The sequence below is a fragment of the Martes martes genome (genome assembly GCF_963455335.1).
Source record: "Martes martes genome assembly, chromosome: 7".
Classification (NCBI taxonomy): Eukaryota; Metazoa; Chordata; class Mammalia; order Carnivora; family Mustelidae; genus Martes; species Martes martes.
The window spans coordinates 16163056-16185524 of record NC_137894.1 but is presented as its reverse complement, the minus strand read 5'-3'; the positions used below and the strand labels follow the sequence as shown (position 1 = coordinate 16185524).

At 51.8% G+C, this 22469-nt stretch overlaps 1 protein-coding gene across 1 annotated transcript in view; it reads left to right on the top strand.

Annotated features, from left to right (window-relative positions):
* Nucleotides 1-21357, top strand: part of IGF1R (insulin like growth factor 1 receptor) — a 296173-nt gene extending 274816 nt beyond the window's left edge. Inside the window, exons 18-21 of the mRNA XM_080808720.1 lie at nucleotides 1619-1778; nucleotides 5787-5916; nucleotides 11459-11593; nucleotides 19258-21357. Of these exons, the coding sequence (XP_080664846.1) occupies nucleotides 1619-1778; nucleotides 5787-5916; nucleotides 11459-11593; nucleotides 19258-19639 (807 nt within the window). The 3' untranslated portion in view covers nucleotides 19640-21357. The remainder of the gene's footprint in view (nucleotides 1-1618; nucleotides 1779-5786; nucleotides 5917-11458; nucleotides 11594-19257) is intronic.
* Nucleotides 21358-22469: the final 1112 nt, after the last annotated feature.

Genomic DNA, 22469 nt, shown 5'->3' with positions numbered 1-22469 from the left:
TGGTGGGTCCAGGGGGAACAACAGCTTGTCTAAACAAGGTTCCTGTGTAAAAGAAAGTGGTGGCTCGGGGTTACCCTTGGGGACATCATGTCACTTCCCCGGGAAACTCAGTGATAAGTATTTTAAATCACCAGAGACCATGTTGATAGTCTCTTCAGGAGGTAAATGTACGTCAAGCGTAGGGAACTAACTGGGAAGTACTTGGAGGGTTGTTACCCTGCTTCTAGAAGGCAGCTTTCAACAGAAACTAGCACGTCCCTGGACAAAGCCAACTGCCGCCAAGCGTGGACCCTGTCCAGGCTCCAGGCACTGCCAGGCACTTTCCATGCATGGTCCCAGCTCGTCCTCCCAGCAGTGACCCCACCCAAGCATGCTGTGCCCACGCTCCACAGGGTTTGAGCTGAGGAGGTGGCGTGTGGGACCTGTCGGAGCAATGTGGCTTTGCGGTGTTGTAACAGATTCTCTGTAGTCAGGGAAACCGAGGTAAAATCTACTGTACCAGCATGAGCAAGAGGTAGTTAGCATCTAAACTGTCGCAAGCTGATTGGCTTTGTATTTTGTTTTTGAGGATGGAGAGATTTGGCCACATGGCTTATATAAACTTTTTTTTTCCAAATGGATTTATTATTATTATTATTTGCTCTTTAGTTCTAAAGCCAGTGTTCCCCTCCTCTGCAAAAAGGAAATTCTTATGCATGTTACTTGTCACTGTTTTGTATTCATCTGCCTCTGAAATAAGCTTCACCTGGACTTAAATGAATTGGCAAGTGCCCGTTTTCCTTGGTGCCCACGGAAAACGATAATCCAAGGAATGCCACATTGTAAGGTGAAAACATTAATCTCGATATTTTTGTACTTTAGAAGAAAGTTGAAGAGAAAGAAAAAGATCAAGTAATTTATAACAGTGCTTATGTGGGAAATAAAGCATATGGTGTCCATTTGGGTAACACACCTGCTTATTTCTGCATAGCCTTTGTAATATCTTCTCCATCCTTTTACTTGGACTTTCATTATAGAAATAAAGCAACACAGGAACTGATAAAAGTTGAGTAACCAAGGGGCGCCTGGGTGGCTCAGTCATTAAGCGTCTGCCTTCCGCTCAGGTCATGATCCCAGGGTCCTGGGGTCAAGCCCCGCTTCGGGCTATTTGCTCAGCAGGAAGCCTGCTTCTCCCTTCTCCCTCTCCCCCTGCTTGTGTTCTCTCTCTCGCTGTGTCTCTCTCTGTCACATAAATAAAAAAAAAATCTTAAAAAAAAAAAAAAGATTTAAAAAAATTGAATAACCAAGAATTCATAATATCAGAAATTGTTAGTTTCACTTTAAATAATTTTTGTGCTACCCAAAATAGAAAATGCTGGTCCCAAGTTGTGCTAATTGGTGTTTCTCTCTGCAGCTTTGTGTGATGTGGTCAGTGAGCAAGCGCATGACTTTACCACGAAGCAGATGCTCTGGTCTCCATAATAATATGTTCCTTCTGAGCAAGTCCTGTTTCTTAGCAGAATGACCTGTGGCGCTCAGATTGAACCAAGATGGATTTGCACACCCTGAAAGAATGTAGGGTGGGAAGAACTCCTAAATTCTCATGTGAATTTTTTTTGTTTTTCCTAATCTCCAACAGAATAATCCAGTCCTAGCACCTCCAAGCCTAAGCAAGATGATCCAGATGGCTGGGGAGATTGCAGATGGCATGGCATACCTCAACGCCAACAAGTTTGTCCACAGAGACCTGGCTGCCCGGAACTGCATGGTGGCCGAAGATTTCACGGTCAAAATCGGAGGTGTGTTCTTAGCCCTCCAGAGCCGAGCAAGAACTAAACTCACACATGTTTCAGGGACTGAGCTGGCATTAGCCTACGTGCAAAGAGGTTTTCCAGTGCATCCCATGAGTACAGAGTCTTGCTCTTGGGATTAATGTGGTTGTTTCCAGTTGATAGTCGATTGCAAATCTGGCCGGGTTGGCTCAGATCCCTACCGCACATGTGGACACAGCGGAACAAGTAGTGGGCGAGGACGGACTGAGGCCGTGTCCCCTGAGGTAGCCTCTCCTGGCACTTGAGGCATTTCTTGGCAGAACAGTTCTAAGCATTAGTTACAGAAATAATTGAGGCGACATCCTCAGGTGATTTTGACTTGGGAATAAAAGTTGCTATCCAAACTATCAGTATTTCCCCTAATATTCCGAGCTTGAAAGGAACTTTGTCTTCCAGTGGTCCATGGAGTTTTCTAAGAGGTGAGGTCGCCTGACGGTGAAGGCCCTACATAGAGTAGGAACAGTGACAGGGCAGTGGCAATCCCTCGGGTAAGGAAAGATCACTGCTAATTGGGGTTCATGCCCAGGTTGATCAACTTCTAAACTCGTGACCTGTCTGTTGTAATACGTAGCTAACCAACCTGCTGATTAGACCTCTTGTTGCCACCACCCACTCAAACACCCCTCTACCAAAAAAAAAAAAAAAAAAAAGAGGGTTGGATTGCATTTCTAGTGTAAGTTAGAAATTTATTTCAACCTTTAGTTGTAGGTTTTGCCTTGATCTCTTAATCCTGATCTAAACAAAACAAAACAAAACAAAAACCACATACAACCTTAGGGCTGCCCAGGAAGACACCTGCTCTTACCAGGACCCTTATCTTCCTACTATGAGATGATGATGGTTCAGAAAAACATCAAATATTTATCCTGAGAAACTGCAGGGGACACTTTACATCCGAAATCTACTTAAAATTAACCTCTTTGATTTTGCTGACTGTCCCAATACATAAAAACAGACACAGAGAGTGAGGGGACAGAGGAATATGTCCCAAATGAAAGAACAGGGCAAAATCACAACAACAGAGCTAAACAAATCAGTGATAAGTGATATGCCTGATAGAGAATGCAAAGTAATGGTCATAACAATACTCACTGGACTTGAGAAAAGAGTGGAGGACCTCATTTGAGACCTTCAACAAAGTGATAGAAAGTATACCAAAGAACCAATCAGAGATGAAAAACTCAGTAACTGAAATTAAAAATACACTAGAGGGAGTATGTAGTAGAGGAGACAGAAGAACAGATCCATGAGCTGGAAGGGAGAGTCATGGAAAGCAACCAAAGGGAACAGGAACAAAAGATAGGTTAAAGGAAGTTAGAGGATAAGTTAAAGGAAGTCACTGACACCATCAAACATAATAGCATTCACATTTTAGGGATGCCAGAAAGAGAAGAGAAAGAAAATTTATAAAATAAAGAAATAATAGCTGAAAACTTCCCCAATCTGGGGAAGGAAACAGACCCCGGAAGCAGAGAGAGCCCCCAGTAAAATCAACCCAATGTTGATTTTAGGTCCACGCCAAGATACATAATAATTAAAATGGCTAAAAGTAGTGATAAAGAGAATTTTAAAAGCAGCAAGAGAAAAGAAAACAGTTATATACAAGGGAAACCCCATAAAACTATAAGCTGATTTTTCAGCAGAAACTTTGCAGGCCCAAAGGGAATGGCATGATGCATTCAAAGTACCGAAAAGATAATAAAGTGAAATAAAACTAACCTCTTTGTCTAGCTCTTGAACTGTCTATTCTGGAAGTGCACTCTTAGCAATAATTTTTTTCTTTAGCAATGATTTTGAATGAACTGTGTGGGCCCTTCAATTGTGCACAGTGAGTATCACCTCTAGAATAGTTACCAAATGAGATTTTCCATCTGTAGGAGACAGAGGTGATGAGTGGAACGGTATCATAGAATAAACATCCCTTGGTCCTCAGAATTACTCATTCAGGAGCCACCGGTCCCAGATTTGGCCCTTTGAAGCTTCCACACATATGGTGCCCCTTGAAGCCTGAGAGGCCGTCATGCTCCCGGGTTTCCAAGGAAGAGCCTCTCTGGCTGCTGTCTGGGCTTTCTTTGTGCTTCCTGCTCACTTGCCCTTGCTTTTGTGTTGCCCTCCCTTCTCGATGAAGACTCAGATTGTTCCCACAGAGATGCCAAACAGCTCCCCTTCCGCAACCAGAAGGCCTGAGCTTAAATCCTGGTTCTGCCAATAACAGATAAGACTTGGGGCAAGTGCCTTAAGTTCTGTGAGCCTCAGTCTCTGTCCTTCTGAAATGGGCATGCTGATACAGCAGATGAGACGGTGGGAAGAAGTGGGTGCAGGGAGGCTATAAGCACATGCCTTGCCCTCTATAGATGTTATGTCCTCCAACCATTGGCATCATGCTTCCCACCCTCTTCCTGGCACATGCAGGAGCTCAGTTCACACTCCTTTCTTCCTGGCTTCACATCACGGTGGGAGAGCTAGTATTGTGCCTCTTGCCGTTGGAAGTCCAAATCAGCAAGGACCATATTTGCCGTTTAACTAGGTGGCACATTTATAGTGACATTTTCTTGGTACTTGTGGTTTTTCTCACTAAAATTTGAAATTTTTCTTTTGTGTTAAAAAATAGCTTGTGTCCTTTTTCTGGGATTTCCTTTTTTTTTTTTCCCCTTTCTGTGCAAATAAAGGCAAATCCTCTCATTTGCATGTCACTGGATTAATTCCAAGATAAGACTTCAGTATTCATTTTTATTCTTCACTAGGGTTCAAAACCCCTATTTTTCCTATGCCCAGTGTCTCCTGGATTACAAACATGACAAGTAATTTCACCAGAGGCAGTTTGATGGCCCTCAGCTCAGTACAAGTAAATCGTGTTGGTTAACGTCCCAGGAACTTTATTCCCCATGTTGTTTGCTTTGTAGCCTGATGGCTTTGTGGCATAGTTAGAGACATGAATGAACATTTTAGAAAGGAGAGCAGCCCTTTCTCCTGGGAAGGAGAACGGAAGAGTCCCTGTAAAAAAAGGTTGTACGATTGAGTGGAAAATCAAAATCTGACAAAGAAGCAATAATTTAGGATTATAAAGCAAGCCTGCCATCAAACGTAATTAGGTGACATCTTCTGGAGACTGGAAAATGGAAGAAGTTTTCAAAAATGAGTGGGAGTATTATGTTGAAAAACATTATTGAGTAATAGCTCCAGGGGCCTAGTAAATAGCCTCTCCCAGGCATCTTAGGGTACTTTTTTCCCCCGTGGATTTGTACTTTCAATATTTTCCCCCATATTAAGCAGCAAAACTACCTTATTTCCTCTGGCAGTGGGCAGTGCTACCAAGGCAATAAGAGTCAACATGCCCTTGTTTATTTCACCAGGTTTTAAAACCACATAAAAGTGACTTTTGGGTCTACACAGTATGTATTTTCTTAATAAACTGTATGGCTCGATAATTTGTAAATGCTTCTCATTTTTAAGTAAAGAAATTAACTATTTATTTATTTATTTGGAATTAGCTTTTTAAAAATGATTATTTGAAAGAGAGAGGGAGAGAGAGCAGAGGGAGGGGCAAAAGGAGAGAGAGAGAGAGAGAGAGAGAGAGAGAGAGAATCTCAAGCAGACTCCTGGCTGAGTGTGGAGCCCAACTCGGGGCTCGATCTCACCAACCTGAGATCATGACCTGAGCTGAAATCAAAAGTTGGTCGCTTAACCAACTAAGCCACCACGGCACTTCTGGAATTAACTTTTTTGGAGACTCAAATTAGAAACCTATTTGAAAGCCGAGATTTCTTGGTATTTCCTTGTCATGTGATTAATCAATTATCCCTTGCCGAGTCTGCCTTATACAATTGCAAACACTGAGGTCCAGCCTCCTTAAAATACACTCCCCCTTGGATGTGCGTATGGGACCCTCACCTGCAGCAGGGATGGGACATCTTTGCTTCTGCCCCGAGAGCTGCTCAAAGCGCATCACTCTGGCACCTTCTCTCCACCTTACAGATTTCGGTATGACGAGAGACATCTACGAGACAGACTATTACCGGAAAGGAGGAAAGGGGCTGCTGCCTGTGCGCTGGATGTCCCCCGAGTCTCTCAAGGATGGAGTCTTCACCACTCACTCTGACGTCTGGTATGAGAGACTTTTCCTATAATACAAGCCCAGCACCCTCCAGCCTCCATAGATCCCATTGGCTCAGTCTCGGGGGCTTTATTTTTTTCCTGTTTTCTGCTCACTCTTACCCATTTCCAGCTTCAGTCCAGAAGTGTCATGTGGGCCACACTCCTGCATTGTCTAAGGTTCCTGTTGTGGGCAGCCTCGCTAAGGGCATTTGTGGGATCTGAAAAATTTATAGAACCAACCTTTCTTCCGATCCTTAGCTGCTGGCTAAGTGGCCAGGAGCCCTAGAGACAGAACACCAGGAGTCAGAGAACTTCACCTTCTCCCCTATCTGCCTGCTCTCATTTTATCTTTCCCAACAGATACTTTGCATGTGCGTGGCTGCCTTATTTGATTCAAATTTGAATTGCAGACATTACTTTATTTAGACAAAAAGCTTATGAGTCTGGATGTGTTTTCTTGTTGGTCCTGTCTGCTATCCGTCCTTTTTCCATGGGCACCATCATCGTTGACCCAGGGATGGTATGGAAAGCAGAATGCCTCCCTTAAAGATAAATGTGTCTCGGGGTAGAAAGCTTACCAGCTGCGGAGTGCGAAGGACTCTTAGTAGTACTGTTGTGATTCATCAAGAACCTTATAGAGAGGAGGTCAGGTTCTAAAATACAACTGGGGTCCTTGGCAGGCTGAGGTCCTGGCACATCTGCCTTCTAGCACGTCAGCTAGTTTCTTGGCTGTCCCCTCCGGAGATCCCAATGCTGATGTATTATAGAAATGGTAGTTGTTCACTCCTCTTGTCTGGACGACCACACACAGGAGCTATTTAAATAGTGACCGACATCATTTTTTTTTTTTTTTTTAACCTCATGAACCTTTCACAGTTCAAGGGCCTTGGATCTTCCTTTGAAGACAGGTGCAAATTGAAAATAGCATTTGAATATGACCCGGCAAAGCACAGTTGCTTCTCGAGTTCATCTATGAGATCTGTTTTGCAATCAGCCTGTCCAGGGTAGTTATCTCTTTGCTGTCAAATCAAAGTGCTCACCGTCATTTTTAGATATAGAGATGATGGGGAGGGGACAGGCCTGGGTCTGTTCACGCATCTCATTATTCTAGCCCCTGTACCTCCAAAAGCTCCAAGGTCAGCTTATAGTACAATAAAATAGAGAAAACTGTGAGAGCCAGGGAAAACAAGGGGCAGAATAGGACAATAAAACTGAAGTTATTATTATCTCCAGGCTAATTTTGCCCAAACTCAGGTTAGCAACGATTGAGACAAGCGGCAACAGAGGGACATAGAGAGTGTTCGATGCCAGTGTTCTCCCGCTTGATGGCATCGATCATGAACCAATAATATATTTATATAAACAAGAGTGGGTATTTGGTATTCGTTCCATTCAATGTCCAGGCATTAGATTTTTTTTTTTTTTAACACAGCCTTCGAGGGTAACACAGGTAGGTAGGGTAGGCCAGCCAAGATGTTGGTGAAGAGCGCCTAGGATTTAAAGCTTTCCATGTCGAAGGAATGGAAATCATTTTTTTAAGGTTTTTATTCTTATTTTTTTTATTTTTTTAAGATTTTATTTATTTATTTGACACAGAGAGACACAGTGAGAGAGGGAACACAAGCAGGGGGAGTGGGTGAGGGAGAAGCAGGCTTCCCACCAAGCAGAGAGCCTGATGCAAGGCTCGACCCCAGGACCCTGGGATAATGACCTGAGCCGACGAAGGCACATGCTTCATGACTGAGCTGCCCAGGCACCCCTATTCTTTTTTTTTTTTTAAGATTTTATTTATTTGACAGAGAGAGAGAAAGAGCACAAGCAGGGGGAGTAGCAGAAGGAGAGGGAGAAGCAGACTCCCCGCTGAGCAGGGAGCCCGATGTGGGACTCGATCTCAGGACCCTGGGATCGTGACCTGACCCAGAGACAGACGCTTAGCCGACTGAGCCACCCACGCGCCCCAGTCATTTTAGAATATAGTCAACAGCATAGTCATTCCTAAACAGTCAAAAATCTAGAAAGAGAGACAAAGAATTTTATTTGACTTTGGAAAGGAGACCCCAGAATCTCAGGCCTGGGGGGTATCCGTGTGGTCACGTCCAGCCCCCAGGTCCCATCCACGGTCTCCGACAGCTAGTAGTTGAGTAGATTCTGCTCATGTCTCCAGGGACGGCTTACTCCCTCCCTCACAAAAACAGACCACCCGACTTCTTAAGACGTCCCTGCTCTTTGCTGGTCTTACTCATATTAGGCTCACATCAGTCTCTTGGTGATACCTCTTGGCCCTTCTCTGAGGCAGAGTTGCACACCGTGCTGTGTTTCTGATAAGACGGGCCTCGAAGTCACAAGGAAGGCATCTCTTGTCTCCAGTTTGGACATTTCCACGTTTTTCTGTGCCCCTTTGAGATTTTATTCCCAGGCCCTTGGACCCGGTGTTGGCTCCTCTCTAGCCCTGTGTCTCTGCCAGCAGTTCCTTCAGGTCAGGAGACACAAGTGTGTTCCCTTCCTGGACACGTGGACTGGTCTCCAGTGGTCTTCATTTCTTGACTCACTAAGGTTTCCAAACAGCCACAAATATCCAGGGCCGGTTGTACCCATTTACAATCATCTGCTTCTCTAGTGGCTCAAATATGAGAGAGGGGAACATGGATCTCTCTGTAGGTCTTGAGCTGCTGGCGTGTGGGACAGTGACACGATCCGGTCTTGGTGTGTGGAGGCGCGGTCCCTGAACGCTGACCCCAGGCAGTGCCGGCACTGACCTGCGAGATTCACAGCAAGCTGCTCTGTCTCTGGGGAAAGCAATGCTCGTAATTCGAAAAGACGGCACATGAAGGCATTTGTCCGATGTTTCAGGAAGAGCCGTGTCCACGGAATTCGTGACTTGGTTTTATGTTCACATAAAATGTGCCACATTGCTAAGTAGCTGCTTTGAGAAACACATGGGTTTTGCCTCTTTCTCAGCATCCCTGACTGGCTGTGGGGCCTCGGTCAAACTGTGGGACATCTCGGGGCTTTGGTTGCTCCGTCTGCGGGTGAGGTCTGTTTGGGAATGTCAGCACGCCCTGTGAGGCCTGCAAGAGCTTGACTGATGTTTAAATGGCTCCTGTGACAACCCGGGATGCCAGGGGGGCGTCTCGGTATTGGGTACAGTCGGTTCAGCCTCCATCCATAGACTCCCTGCAGCTGGTCACGTCCCGTGAAGGATGACCAGGCTCCAGCAGTAAGTGGCCCTCCCTGATGAGCGACACTGACATCACACAGGAGTCACTCGGGGGAGGCCTCCGGGGGAGAGCCGGGCCTCTTACCTGCCGTGTCACTTCACGGGTGTGATCACGAGGGCCTGGTGAGGCCCAGGAAAGGCTCGGTGGCAGGGAGGACTCCTGTCCTTGAGGGGTGAAGTCTTGTGGAGAAGAGGAAACAATCCCGAGGGACTAGAGTCACGGAAGCCTGGCCAGGAGAGATGGGGTCGTGTGGCACCCTAAAGTGTGAATTGTCCCCGCCAGAGCCGTGAGGGTGCGGGTTCCTGGCAGCGGGAACGCAGGGGAAGCCATGGTGGCAGGATGCGCCTGCTGCTTCTGGAGGACGGTGGGACTCCCCTGAGGGGTTAGGAGAGAGAAAGACCAGCGCTGTGTCAGGGGCTTGGGCCTGACCCTTCAGGTTCTGCAAAGACCCACAGAGCCACTGAAGGCAGAGGGACCCAGGAGTGGGACCTGGCGCTGTGGTTTAAGATGTTTCCATCAGCTGGAGGCCAAGGCTGCGTGGAGTCAGGTGCTGGCGCTCCAACGGGACCCTGGGGCGCGGTGCTGTGCTCCGAGGAGGCAGAGGGACAGGTCACCTGGGGTGGACTGCCCCAGTGAGGCCAGAAGAGCAGGGCTATGGGACAGACTGCAGTTGTGACCTGTGAGGTTTACGGACGGCCAGGGGACCGTGACCGGGAGCTTGAGCCAGAGCGGCTGGAAGGGTCCAGGCGGGAGCCGGTGAGTGAGCCCGGCTGCTGCGGCCTGCAGAGCACAGGTGACTCGGGAGGGAGCCTCGCTCCCAGATGCTCCCCCGGCCTGCAGTCAGTAAACACGGCAAGCTGGCCGTTTCTTGGGCTGCCCTGTGTGGCAGCGGTGGCCTCCAGGACATGTGCCGCTGGGACCAGGTGCCCTGCGGTAGGAGATCGCACCGCCGAAGCTGATGGAGAAGCTGGCCCCAGCCCGAGCCTCTGAACACGCACGGGGGCCTCTGCGGTCTCTGGCTTTTCTACGTCTCTTGTGCAACATTAAAGACTCTTTCTTGGTCACTGGAAATTAAAAAGGACCTTGGGTGGGTGCGTCCTCTGCTGAGATTCTGTCTTTGTGTCCCAAATCGGCTCTCAGCAACAATTTGCCCAGAAGCCTTCCACTCACGATTGTGGTAGAGTCCGAGCCCCTCCTGGCTCAGGATCCCGAGAGGTCTCGGTGGGAAGCACCAAGCCCCAGAATGTTCCGTGCGGCTCTGCCAGCACCCCTGGCCTCGCAGAGTCCCATCGGAAGCCCCTCGGGCCATGGGCTGCTGGCGAGCCTACTTTATTCCACTGAATGTAAAGGCAGACAGACAGAGGAGACGGCCGTGTGCGTCGGGAAGGCACCTTTACTCTGCAGATTACAGCATCGCCTCTTTAAACACTACCCGTCTGACCTTTCAGTGTGCGTATATATGTATTTTAATTTGTTTTCCGGTCATTGGATCTTCTAAACCAGCAGACAGACTGCACGCTTGGCAGAGTCGCTCTCTGCTCCCCTTGCTGAATTGACTTCTTGGCCCCTTTGCCACTTGGCTGAACTCTGCCTAAGGACACCCGGCTGCCAGGGAACCCCCAAACCAGCCAGTCCCACCCTCCTTGCTCCCTCCCCCCCATCCCCGCCATGAGACTGAGCCCCCCACAGGCCGGCAGCTCCCACAGCCCCCGGGGGCTTCTCTCCGCACTGCCCCCACTGGCCCTGGGAGATCCCCGGTGAGTTTTCCAACACTCCAGACCGATGGGATCCGAACTGTGGCCAGGGACCGCAGGCATCCGTGTGTTTTAAAAACTTGCCAGGAGACTCTACTCTGCAGGCAGCCTTGAGAGCTACTTGGGTACAGCTTCCCAAATCGGGGGAGCTCGTTCACCGGCTTGGCTGTCCTAGGCTGCGTTCGAGCCCACTGCACCGTGGTCTGGGCAGGGCCTGGGGATCTGCCTTTGATTACAGGATACAGCGCGTTTGGGAGACTGTCCTGCCCGCTGCGCAGCTGGGGCCCTGACCTCGGGTTGTCCGGGCTTCACAGGAGCGCTCAGGCGCTTCCTAGTCCTTCAGGGGACCCTGCAAACCCCCTCCACCTTGGCTTCCTCCACTGTGCCCCAGGGCTGTGTCTCCTGTGCAGGGGACATGAGCAGCAACCGAGGGAGACAGACATGCACAGCCCGCCAGTGCCGGGCCTGCGGCAGGACACGCGGGCGGCTGCCCCCGGGGCGGGCAGGTGCTGGGCGGACAGGGCCAGCGCGGTCTGCCCTCCCCTTTCTGAGCCCTCACGTTGTCCCCTCTCTCCCACAGGTCCTTCGGGGTCGTGCTCTGGGAGATCGCCACGCTGGCCGAGCAGCCCTACCAGGGCTTGTCCAACGAGCAGGTCCTTCGCTTCGTTATGGAGGGCGGCCTTCTGGACAAGCCAGACAACTGTCCCGACATGCTGTACGTCCTCCCTGGGCCCCCGCCGCACCCCCTCCGTGTTTCCTGACCCGTGACCTGGGGTGGGGGGCACGGTTCTGGGAGCCAGTCTCTCAGGCCGGTGGGATGCCATGATGGCCGGTGGGGGACAGTTTCGAAGAGGGTCTTCTTGATGGCGGGAACCTGTGCCTTCGTGGGGCTGCCTCAGTTTCACTCTGTCTCCCTTAGGGTTCTGATGGACCAGCTGGCACTGGTCCTCTCAGGCCACACGTCTCTGTGGAGTATTTGCCCAAAGCAATCCTTACCCGTCTTCTCCCTGCAAAGTTTCAAAAAAGGGGGGTCATGGGGGACACCTGCATGACACTGAGAGCTCTTGACCCCGCAGCCATGGGCAGGCCTGTGAGAACTGGCGTCCGCCCTTGCCTCCGCCGTGGCGCTGCCCTCAGGTTTCCTCCTTGCTGAGCGTGGACAGAAGTCGTAAACCATGCAAGGGACATGCTCCCTGGAGCTTCAGGCAGGGACACCTGGGGAGCCTAATGCAGAGTGTCCGCGTGCCTCCTGGGCCTCGCTGCTCAGCACTTAGGAGAAGCTGCCGGAGGCCAGGGCTGCGGGAGGTGGTTGGGCCTCACTGTCTGGCGGAGGAGGAATAAGTCAGAGGAGGGTGTGAAGGTGGCCTGGGGCAGGGTCGTTGGGTGCAGGACAGGGACGGGTAGAGAGTGGTGCACTTGGTTTTAACACGCCCGTGAAGGTGGGGCCCAGAGATTCTTCTGGATCCCAATGGGTGGAAGGTGGGCTACCACCACTAGTACCTCGGACCTGGGGGCCAATTCAGGAATTTTCCAGAAGGGCTTTTCAGGGCCTGTTTGGCTTCACGTGAGGAAAGATCCCAGAGGGACTGTGGGGCTGCGTCTGTGTCTATGTGGAAGACCCCCTAGATCTGCCTCACGTGAGCACTGCCTCAGGCCGCCTCCGAGCGGCGGGATGGCTTGCAAACGTGAGGCAGATACCCTGTCGGGCGGACACCAGGGAAACTGGCCTCAATAGCCATGAGAGTGAGGCTTGTGAGTCTCCCAGCAGTTTCCTTGGGGCAGGAATCCAGACGCAGGTGGGCTGGCCCCTCTGCTCAGTCTCAGCAGACTGAAATCTGGGGCCACCATCGTCCCAGGCCCTGGGCCTCCCTCTTCCACGCCCCTCAGGTTGTCCGCAGGATTCAGTCCTGTGGCTGCGGGACTGTCGCCCTCCCGGAGACTGGGTCTTCTCCCACCCGAGCAGCTTACTTCTTCAGACCCAGGAAGACCCTCTCTCCGCTGCTTTTACCTTTTGTTTTACCTGATTAAGCCACATCTACCCCAGATAATCTCCCTTGTGGTTAACTCAGAGTCAGCTGATGAGAAAACCGAAATAGCCGAGGGAAATCCCGTCATCTTCCTCAGTCCAACCCGCATTCAGGTGAGGGGTTACAGGGGCAGGAATCTCGGGGAGCGTCTTAGGGTCCGGCTGCCATGGCTTGGGAAGCAGAAACCATTGTCCGTCAATAAACCAGGCTTTTGTGTTTTTTTCTGAAGGACTGGGTTGCTACCAAGACTGACTCCCCAGCTCCATGGAGATGTGGGAAGCCTTGTTCCCATGGCCCTGACTGCGCAGCTGCGGGGCCTGCGGGCTGGGGGTGACTCAGTGTGGCACCCCTGTGCTGGGGAGCACATTAGCTGGGCCCTGGGCCCTGTAGCTGCTGCTTGTGAATGTTTGTTCAGCTGAAGCCCATTCTAGCCCATGGACAGTTTGCGTGGAAGTATGAGAGCGGACCTACCACTACCATAGGGAAAGCAGCAACCTTGCATTGCTCTTGTGTGTGTGTGTGTGGTGTGGGACCGGGGAACCCACTGATCATCTGAGCCTGGGCCCAGCGTGGGAACTTTGCATGGTCCTCCACGTGGGGCACAGAGTAGGCCCACCAGTGACGGGAGGCTCCTCTTCTCAGTGGGCAGTGTGAATGCTGGGGGGTGGGGAAAGGGTGGCGGAGACAGAGTGGGAGGCAGCAGGGTTTCCCAGGTCCCTCAAGAACCTTCCCAATTAGCCTCTTAGACTTCAGGACCCAAAGTTAGAAGAGACTCAAAGGTCACTTAGTTTAAAAAAAAAGTCACTTAGTGCATTTCTTGCTAGCGTGGAAACGCTCCCTCTCCCGACCTGTACCTATACCAGTTTTCCATTGCAGGACATTATCCCAAACTTAAGAGTTGAAAACAACAATCAGCATTTGCCATCCCACAGAGTGTCTGAAGGCGGAAGCCAGCCAGCTGCAGCCTGAGTCTCCCGCCCAGGGCCGCTGTCCGCAGTGGGCTTGACCAGGGCTGGGACCCACTTGCAAGGTGGCATGCCCATGGGGCCAGGTGCCAGGCAGTTGGCTTCTCCCCGAGCAGGTTCAGCAAACGCTTCCTCTGGAAGGACAGAGAGGAAATATTTTCCAGCTCCAGGGACCCACACGGTCGCAGTGACAGCCACTCACCTCTGTCACAGAGCCAAAGCCGTCACACATACCACGTGACTGGGCACGGCTGTGCTCCTGGACAGCTTGGTTTGGGGATACTGAAGTTTGAATTTCCCGTACTCCTCACGTCACAAAATATTATTCTTATTTTGATATTTTTTAACCACTTAAAAGTGTAAAAAACCATTTTTAGCTCCTAGGCCTTACAAAACCAGCCAGTAGGCCACAAGCGCCTGTAGCTTGCCTCCCTTGCCCCAGAGCAGATGATTCCAGAGCAGAGCAGAAACCATGGTGGCCTTTCCCGCCTAACATCGGGGGGCAGCCCTCCGTGACGTGGCTGGAGATTCCGGGGGGCCTCCCCGGGGTGGGCTGTCACTGGGGGCTATTCTCTCCAAACAGTGCGGCTGCCGTATTCTTGTCAGCGCATTATAACAAAGGTCTTCCTTCAGAGCGGAAATCTGTCATGGAGCACGAGGAATGATGTGCACTGAATTCGCATCCAAGTGTCTGGTGCAGAGCAGAGGCGGTGGCTAGAACCCGCAGTGTGGTAGCAAGCTTGGAGACAGTCCAAGAAAGCACGTGTGCATTGCGTTCACGTGGTTTGGGGGTGGTGGGAGGAGAGGTATTGTTTTCGAGCTTCCTCTTTGGGATAAATGTTGGCCGCTGAGAAACTTGTAGGACTCCTAGAGTTGAGCTACCTCCCGGTGACTGGAGTTTTGATACTAATTTAATAGGCCTGGGAAGCAGCCCACCTGCCATGGGAAACGCAGCTCACTTCCTGTTCCCAGCACAGAGTGACCAGGAAGCCTGCACGGAGAGGTTACTGTTGGGTATTAGATGTCTAACTCACGAGGCATTTCCGGCTTTGCCATCCAGAACCCCCATCTTGGCCGATTGTTCTCCCTTCTAAGAAAATAACAAAATGAAAGGAGGCGAGTTGCTTGTATAGGGAACGGCTGGGTTGGCTTGAACGTGTCGATGAGCCTGGGTGAAGAAGGGTTCTGGGAGTGTACATCTTTGGTCACCGGCGCGGCAAGAACGGACTCCCATTTCTCCCAGAGGAGAGGAGAGTCGAGTCACTGAGCTCTTGGGAATTGCCCCAAAGCCCCAGTGGGCCTCCATGTGGGAGAGAGACCCTTCGATGGTGTGGTTCCAGGGGTCTGAATGGGCCCCAGTGTGATAACGTGGGGGCGGGGGGGAGGAGCAGAGGCTGCCGGGGGCCCTCAGCTCAGCGTCCACGCAGGCAGGTGCGGCGGACTGCTCTGCAGTGGCCGGTACGCCCGTCCCCCAGTGGCCAGGTGCACCGCGGCTTCGAGGAAAGGCAGAGTGGTCCAAGCCACACACAGTCCCATCCAGGCTTGGGAGTCTTAACGCTAAGACTCGGTTTGAATTAATTTAACAAGGGGCACGAGATCAGCTTTGGCTTGTGGTTCGCCGGTGGTTTGCATTTTAAATTGATGAGCCCATCTCACGGCTCTGTACTTACACCAGGAATTGCGTCCCTCTGGCTACATGCTGAATGCTGACACCCCAGAGACGGTGGCAAGGCCGGGTCCTAGCTCTCGGAAGCGGGGCGGCAGGACAGGGTTCTCACGCCGCAGGCTAGAGCTCGAGCAGAGGGGCGCTTGGAGTCGTAAGCCCTGGGCCAAGAAGCTGTTTGGTCTTCGGTAAAACTTCCACAGTGTCACATGTCCGGACAGTTGCCAGAGGCGGTCTTCAGGACACAGTACGTGGGACAGAATTTGAACTTCTGAGCCCATCTGAAACAGATTCAGTAGGCTCTGCTGATGAAGGCTCCCTTGGCACTGGTGATCCATGCTGGTTTGGTGGGACTTGGGTGCTGGAGTAGAATCCAGACAGTCAGGAATGGCCGTCCTCGCCTGCTTAGCCTTGCGACCATGGGCTGTCTCGTGGTACCTGGGCCCTGCATTTGATCTCGGCCCAAAGACAGAGTGGTGTGGGGTGGGGGGTCCAGCAGTCCTGCTGTCCCACTGCTGGCCCCAGCTGAGAAGAGGCTCACGAGACAATCCTGGCTGTTCCAGGCTGCCAGGAGGAGGTGGAGGAGGGGCCCACCAAGCCCTTCCAGGCCTTTCTGGAATCTGGTCTTTGTTGCGACAGTGGCCACGTGGACGGAGGCTGCGCTGCATCTCACTTCCTGGCTTGTGCTCACAACCTGCGTGCGTGCACGGCAGGGCTGAGGGTAGGGTGACGATCCAGGGCCCTCAGTGTGCAGGATGGGAGGGAGCGAGCCGGCGTCGCTCTTACCTCGCGCTGCCCCCCGGGGCCACACTGGACTCCCTTAAGCGGCTTCACCCTTCACTGCCAGCAGCCCCGTTTGATCTCCTCCTACCCCTCGCCGGCCCCCAGAAGAGGGCATTCGGGAAAGGATGGCTGGGCCGCACCAGAGCCAACTAGTTGTAAAACATGTGCTTTTTTAAAGAAGAGGTTTATCAGCCCATAAATCCTTCTAGAGCCTACTGGAAAGTTTTCTTGTGGAGATAGTGTAAACAAGGTCTTGGATCCTACAGAGTGAAAAAGACTTCCTTTTATGGGCAGCCCTGGAAGGGCTGTGACTCGGGGATGGGTTAAGAGAGGCATCACATGGCTTGTTTGTGCTGATGTCACTCCAGTCACTCCCCTGCCAGTGGCACCTCCTCGCACCCCCCCCAGCCCCCACCCCAGCAGCCCTGAGCCAGCGCTCATCACGTGTTCCTGGCCGGCCGCACTTCTATTCAGGGACAAGTCAGTCAGCCAGAGAGGAAATTGCAGCCGAGCCACAGAGAGGGGTCCTGTGTATTTATGGCCTGACTTATTTGGGGGGCCGGGGGGAGGGGAGCCCTTTTCCTCTGGTCAGGGAAGGTGGGCGTGCTTGCCACGGGACCCAAGGCAGGAGCTCCCTGTTTATCAGTGCAAATCCCCCACAGCACTTGTGACCAGAGGAAAGGCACCCGGTCTCCTCGGAGGACCAGGGTTGCTTTTGTTGAGGCTGAGAAAATGCCCCTGTTCCTGAGGTAGATGTTGCTCAAAGCCCAGCGCTCCTCTCCAGGGGAGCGCCCCACCCCGCTCACCCTCACTGCTCGCACAGATCATGGAAGCTCTTGGTGCCTCTACTTCTTCAGCTACAAAATGGGCACATATTCTAAGGCGCCTTCTTCCCAGGCTTGGGAGGAGGAAGGCGGCTCACGTGTGTCAAACCCTGCCTGCCACCCCGTGTGTGTCACTGAGCGCGTTAACTGGGGGGTCAGTCCTGCCACGTGGTGAGTGGCGTGGCCAAGGGGTCGGGGGTAGTGTGGGGAGGGGAGCAATCAGATCAGGCTTCACATTTTGTCCAGATCTTTTTCTGCCCAAGGATGGGTGGCAGATGTTTTCTGTATAGGGCCACACGGCGAATATTTTGGGCTTCTAGGCCAGTCTCTCTTCCAACTACTCAACTAGAAGTTGTCCCTTGAAAGCAGCCACAGACATATGTAAACAAATGGGTGTGGCTGGTCCAATAAAACACGGTTTACAGAAACAGGTAGCAACATGGGCGGAAAGCCTCTCTCCTATGTCCACCCTCAAAGTCACATCCTTTTCCCTCCAAACGACTTGACACCTTTTCCCCAGTTCTTTCAAGGTAGCTGGGGCCATTAGCTTAGGAGCCTAAGCTAAGCCTAACCTAGTCTCTTTGCAGACTAGGTTCTGGGTCCCACGGGCTTCTCCCCTGGCTTCTTCCCTGGGGCCAGACACAAGCAGGTGCTCTGTCCGTCAAATGGTCAGCCCGAAGGAAGGCTAGAAGCCAATCTGGGAGGCTCTGTGCTTCCCAAATATGGGGAGTTCCATGGAGCCATCTTTATCGAAAAGCATCTCTTTAGCTAGAAGTTTTATAGAGAATAGAATTTTCTGGCAAGAACAACAGTGGGAAGGGAAGGTTCTTTTGTTTCAGGCTCACGCGAGAAAGGGCCACTGGCCAATCCCTTCTCGGAACCGTGGCCTCCTCCGGCTCTGGGGCCGGCCTGGTTGTTTGCTCCGTCACCCTCCTTTCCACTCCCAAGGTCTACTAAGCTGGGTCTGTCTGGGTTGTGGGTTAATCAGAGGCATCCCTCCTCCCCCGGCCATCCTGAACTGTCAAAGCCCAGGCCTCCCCTAGGTCGGCTGGCCCCACCACCCCATACCTCCTGTCTCCTTCCGGGCGCAGGCTCTGCCTCTCCGGGGGGCCCCGTCCCATTGCCAGGAAGATTCTCGGTGGTCACGTGGCGCTGATGGTTTTGCAGAGGTTTGCAACCCAAATGCCGTTGTGGTCCAGCTGGTGAGGGTCCCCACACAGGCATCACACTGTGTCTGCCGCCTGCCTCCACCAGCGCCTCCTGCCTTGTTGGGCTCTGGATGCAGGTCTTCGCTGGGACTGTCACTCAGTTCGGAGCAGCCTGGATCCGAGAGCAGGCTCTGCATGGTGGGGCGCGCAGCAGGCAGCCTGGGCGGCACTGGACAGGACCCCGGGGCGACTTGGAACACATGCTCCTTCCGTCTTGTCGCCGCACCGCCCCACTGCCTATTCTGCAGGTCCCCTGCTGGCTGTCCCCAGCCCCTGCGGGAAACCTAGAAATAGCAGAGGTGGGATTAAGAGAGAGGTCACTGTCGGGATAGTTGCGCTTGCTTCTAACCCTTGTTACCAAGGCACCAGAGGTTTGCTGCACCCTGATTCCAGAAATAATGTTCCATCCGTGGCTATAAGAGATGCTTTAAGCAGAATCCTGTATAGGTTTTTTTATTTTTATTTCTTTCTTAAATATTTATTTATTTTAGAGAGAGAGTGGGGGAGGGCTAGAGGGAGAGAGAATCTGAGGCAGACTCGCTGCTAACCGTAGAGCCCGACTCGGGGCTCGAGCCCATGGCCCTGAGATCACGACCTGAGCTGAAACCGAGTCTCAGACACTTCACCCACTGTGCCACCCAGGCGCTCCTGTTTTTGTCTCAGCACTGTCACCATAGCACCTAGATCTGTCCTCCTCGGGGAACGAGCGCTTAGGTTTTGCCCCGAGAAGGGTCCTGGGTGCTGGGTGAAGCGAAAGCCGCGGTAGGACACGGGACAGGGGAGGCTGAAGGCTCCTCGGGCCATCGAGAGAGAAAGGCGGAGGCTCAGAGAAGCGGCAGCGCCCCCGGGGGTCTCTGCGTGTGGCCAGGGGAGGCGGCGGGGCCCATGTGCCGTGTGTCCTCACCTCAGGTTCGAGCTGATGCGCATGTGCTGGCAGTACAACCCCAAGATGAGGCCCTCCTTCCTGGAGATCATCGGCAGCGTCAAGGACGAGATGGAGCCCGGCTTCCGGGAGGTGTCCTTCTACTACAGCGAGGAGAACAAGCCGCCCGAGCCGGAGGAGCTGGACCTGGAGCCCGAGAACATGGAGAGCGTCCCCCTGGACCCCTCCGCCTCCTCGTCCTCCCTGCCGCTGCCCGACAGACACTCAGGACACAAGGCCGAGAACGGCCCAGGCCCTGGCGTGCTGGTGCTCCGAGCCAGCTTCGATGAGAGACAGCCGTACGCGCACATGAACGGGGGACGCAAGAACGAGAGGGCCTTGCCTCTGCCCCAGTCTTCGACCTGCTGATCCTGGGATCCCGGATCCCGTGCAAACAGTAACGTGTGCGCACGCCGGGCGGCGGGTGGGGGGAGAGAGTTTGAACAATCTATTCACAGCCTCTTGTACCTCAGTGGATCTTCAGAACTGCCAGTGCTGCCCACGGGAGACGGCTTCTCTGCAGTAAACACGTTTGGGATGTTCCTTTTTTCAATATGCAAGCAGCTTTTTATTTCCCTACCCAAACCCTTAACTGACATGGGCCTTTAAGAACCTTAATGACAACACTTAATAGCAACAGAACACTCGAGAATCGAGCCTCCTCACGCTCTCCCTGCCACTCCTCACTTCTCTCAGACCTGTCTCCCGCCCTCACTCCCTCCCTCTCTCCCCTTTCTCTTTTTCTCTGCTTCATAATGGAAAAACCTTTGCCGCAAGCCCAGCTGGGACACCCTTTCGATCAGATTGAGGAACTGGCTGTCCCTCCCTGTGGCCCCACATTGCCCCCCTCCGTACACACCTGCCTGTCACCGTAGGTCTTTATAAAAAAACAAAAACAAAAAACACGTTGAGACGGAATTTTTTTAACTGTATCTTTCACCTTTTTAGGGACATACGAAATTGAAAAAGGGCCATCATGCATTCAAGGTTGTTACCATTTTAATGCTGCCAAATTCTGCCAAAACCCTCGACTTCCTCCCTCCCGATCCCAGCACCTGTTTCCTTGTTTCCAGAGGCATGGGGCGAGCACGGTAGCTAGTCACACCATGTAGGAGCCCCGTTGAGGACACACTCCATCCGATCGCCCCTGGTGTTCTTTTCCAGTCCTACGTTCACACAGGTCCAGTTGCTTTTTGACTAGGTTATTATTTGGGGGAAGTGGACAGAATGGGATTTTTCTCTCAGTGGAGACTGGGAGAGGCTGAAACCCCTCTTCCCCACCCCCCACCTGCTAGCCCCCAGGAATTCTGGAGAAAGTAGGCCCTGTCGAGAGCCTGGCAGACAGGCTTTGAGGAAAGGTCGTCCACATGCCAGCCTCCTGTCCCCCCACCTCGGCCGCCCCCCCCCCACCGGTTCCCGGCCCCCCAGGACGCAGATGGGAAGGGGTTTCCAGGGACTCAGCCCAACTGTTTATGCAGGTTTGCAAGGAAAGGAATTCAAACACCACCACAACAGTAAGAAGAAAAGCAGTAAATGGATTCAAGCATTCTAAGCTTTGTTGACATTTTCTCTGTTACTAGGACTTCTTCATGGGTCTTACAGTTCTATGTTAGACCATGAAACATTTGCATACACATCGTCTTTAATGTCACTTTTATAACTTTTTTACGGTTCAGATATTCATCTATACGTCTGTACAGAAAAAAAAAAAAAGCTGCTATTTTTTTTGTCCTTTATCTTTGTGGATTTAATCTATGAAAACCTTCAGGTCTACCCCTCTTCCCTTTCTGCTCACTCCAAGAAACTTCTTATGCTTTGTACTAGCGTGCGTGACTTTCTTCCTCTCTTCCCAGTAACTGATACTTCTATAACATAATTTGCCATGAACTGTTTGATGCCTTTTTATAAACACACCCTCCCCTCCCCGCTCCCCCCCACCCGTTAGTTATGTTCTAACCCGGAGGCTCTGTGGGCACGAGGCTGGTGAGGGACGCAGGCAGGCAGCGGGCGGCACCCCACTCCTCGGCCTGCTCCCACACAGCGCTGGGGTCTGTTACAGTGCAAGACACGATACAAACTCAGGTCAGAAAAAAAAAAAAAAAAAAAGGTTAAATACTTCACACATCCTTGTTCAGTGTTTCTAGTCGCCCTTGTTGGAAAGTCTCACCTTCTCTTTCCCGCACCTTTGTTTTGATTGTGACACACATATATCTATTTTTTTAATTCTTGGGTACAACAGCAGTTTTAACTGCACACACTAGGCATTTGGATTACTATTTTTTTTAATGGATATTTAATCCTTCCATCCCACGAGAAACAGCTGCTGAGTCCCAGGGTGCAGCGGGCGTGGTCCAGTGGGCCCCTCTGTGGCTCCCGCCACCACCCTCCAGACCGACCTGCCTGTCTCTAGAACCCGAAAATCCCCAGGCCCCTCCTTGGCACCAGCGGGGAAGGGGCCACAGGGGCAGCCTCCTCGGGTTGGCGGCGAGCCCTCCACCAGGTCTGGCGGCTGGAGGGCCTGGTCGGGGCGAGCACCGCCGCCGTGGCCGGGGAGCCCCATGCTCGCTCCCAGGGGACCGGAGCCCTGGCACTGGCATGCTTTTCCTGGCCAGGAATCCAAGTCCTTGGGGCCTGGGGTCTTGTTTTGTTTAGTTTTTAGCACTTCTCACCAGAGTGATGACAGCACACGAGTTGCTTCTGGGATGGAAATGTTTAAATTATGAGTAGGAACAAAGCTCGAATATGATGATTGCTAGTTGTGACTGGAGATTAAACACGAGAAAGCAAGTGTGTAGTGCTTTCCTGCTTGTCGGTAGCTTCAGTCCTACAATTTTCTCTAGCCTCTGTCCCATAGTTTTTTCCCTTAAAAAAAAAAAAGAGAAAAAAGAAAAAATTAATTAAGAAGGTATTATATGTAGGAGTTTTCTTTTAATTTATTTTGTGATACCAGTTTCAATCACTGTAGAGAAGCCCCGTTATGAATTTAAATACTGAGAAAAGGGTTTTGTGTGTGTGTGTGTGTGTGTGTGTGTGTGTGTGTAAGACAGGACAGTTTTTGGGTTTTTTTTTCTTTCGTTTTTTTTTTTCTTGGTTTTGGTTTTCAAACATTTATCTACCTCACTCTTATTTTTTATATGTGTATATATACAAAACAATACATCTCACATTTCTCAGCACCTGACAATATGCCGTTGATACC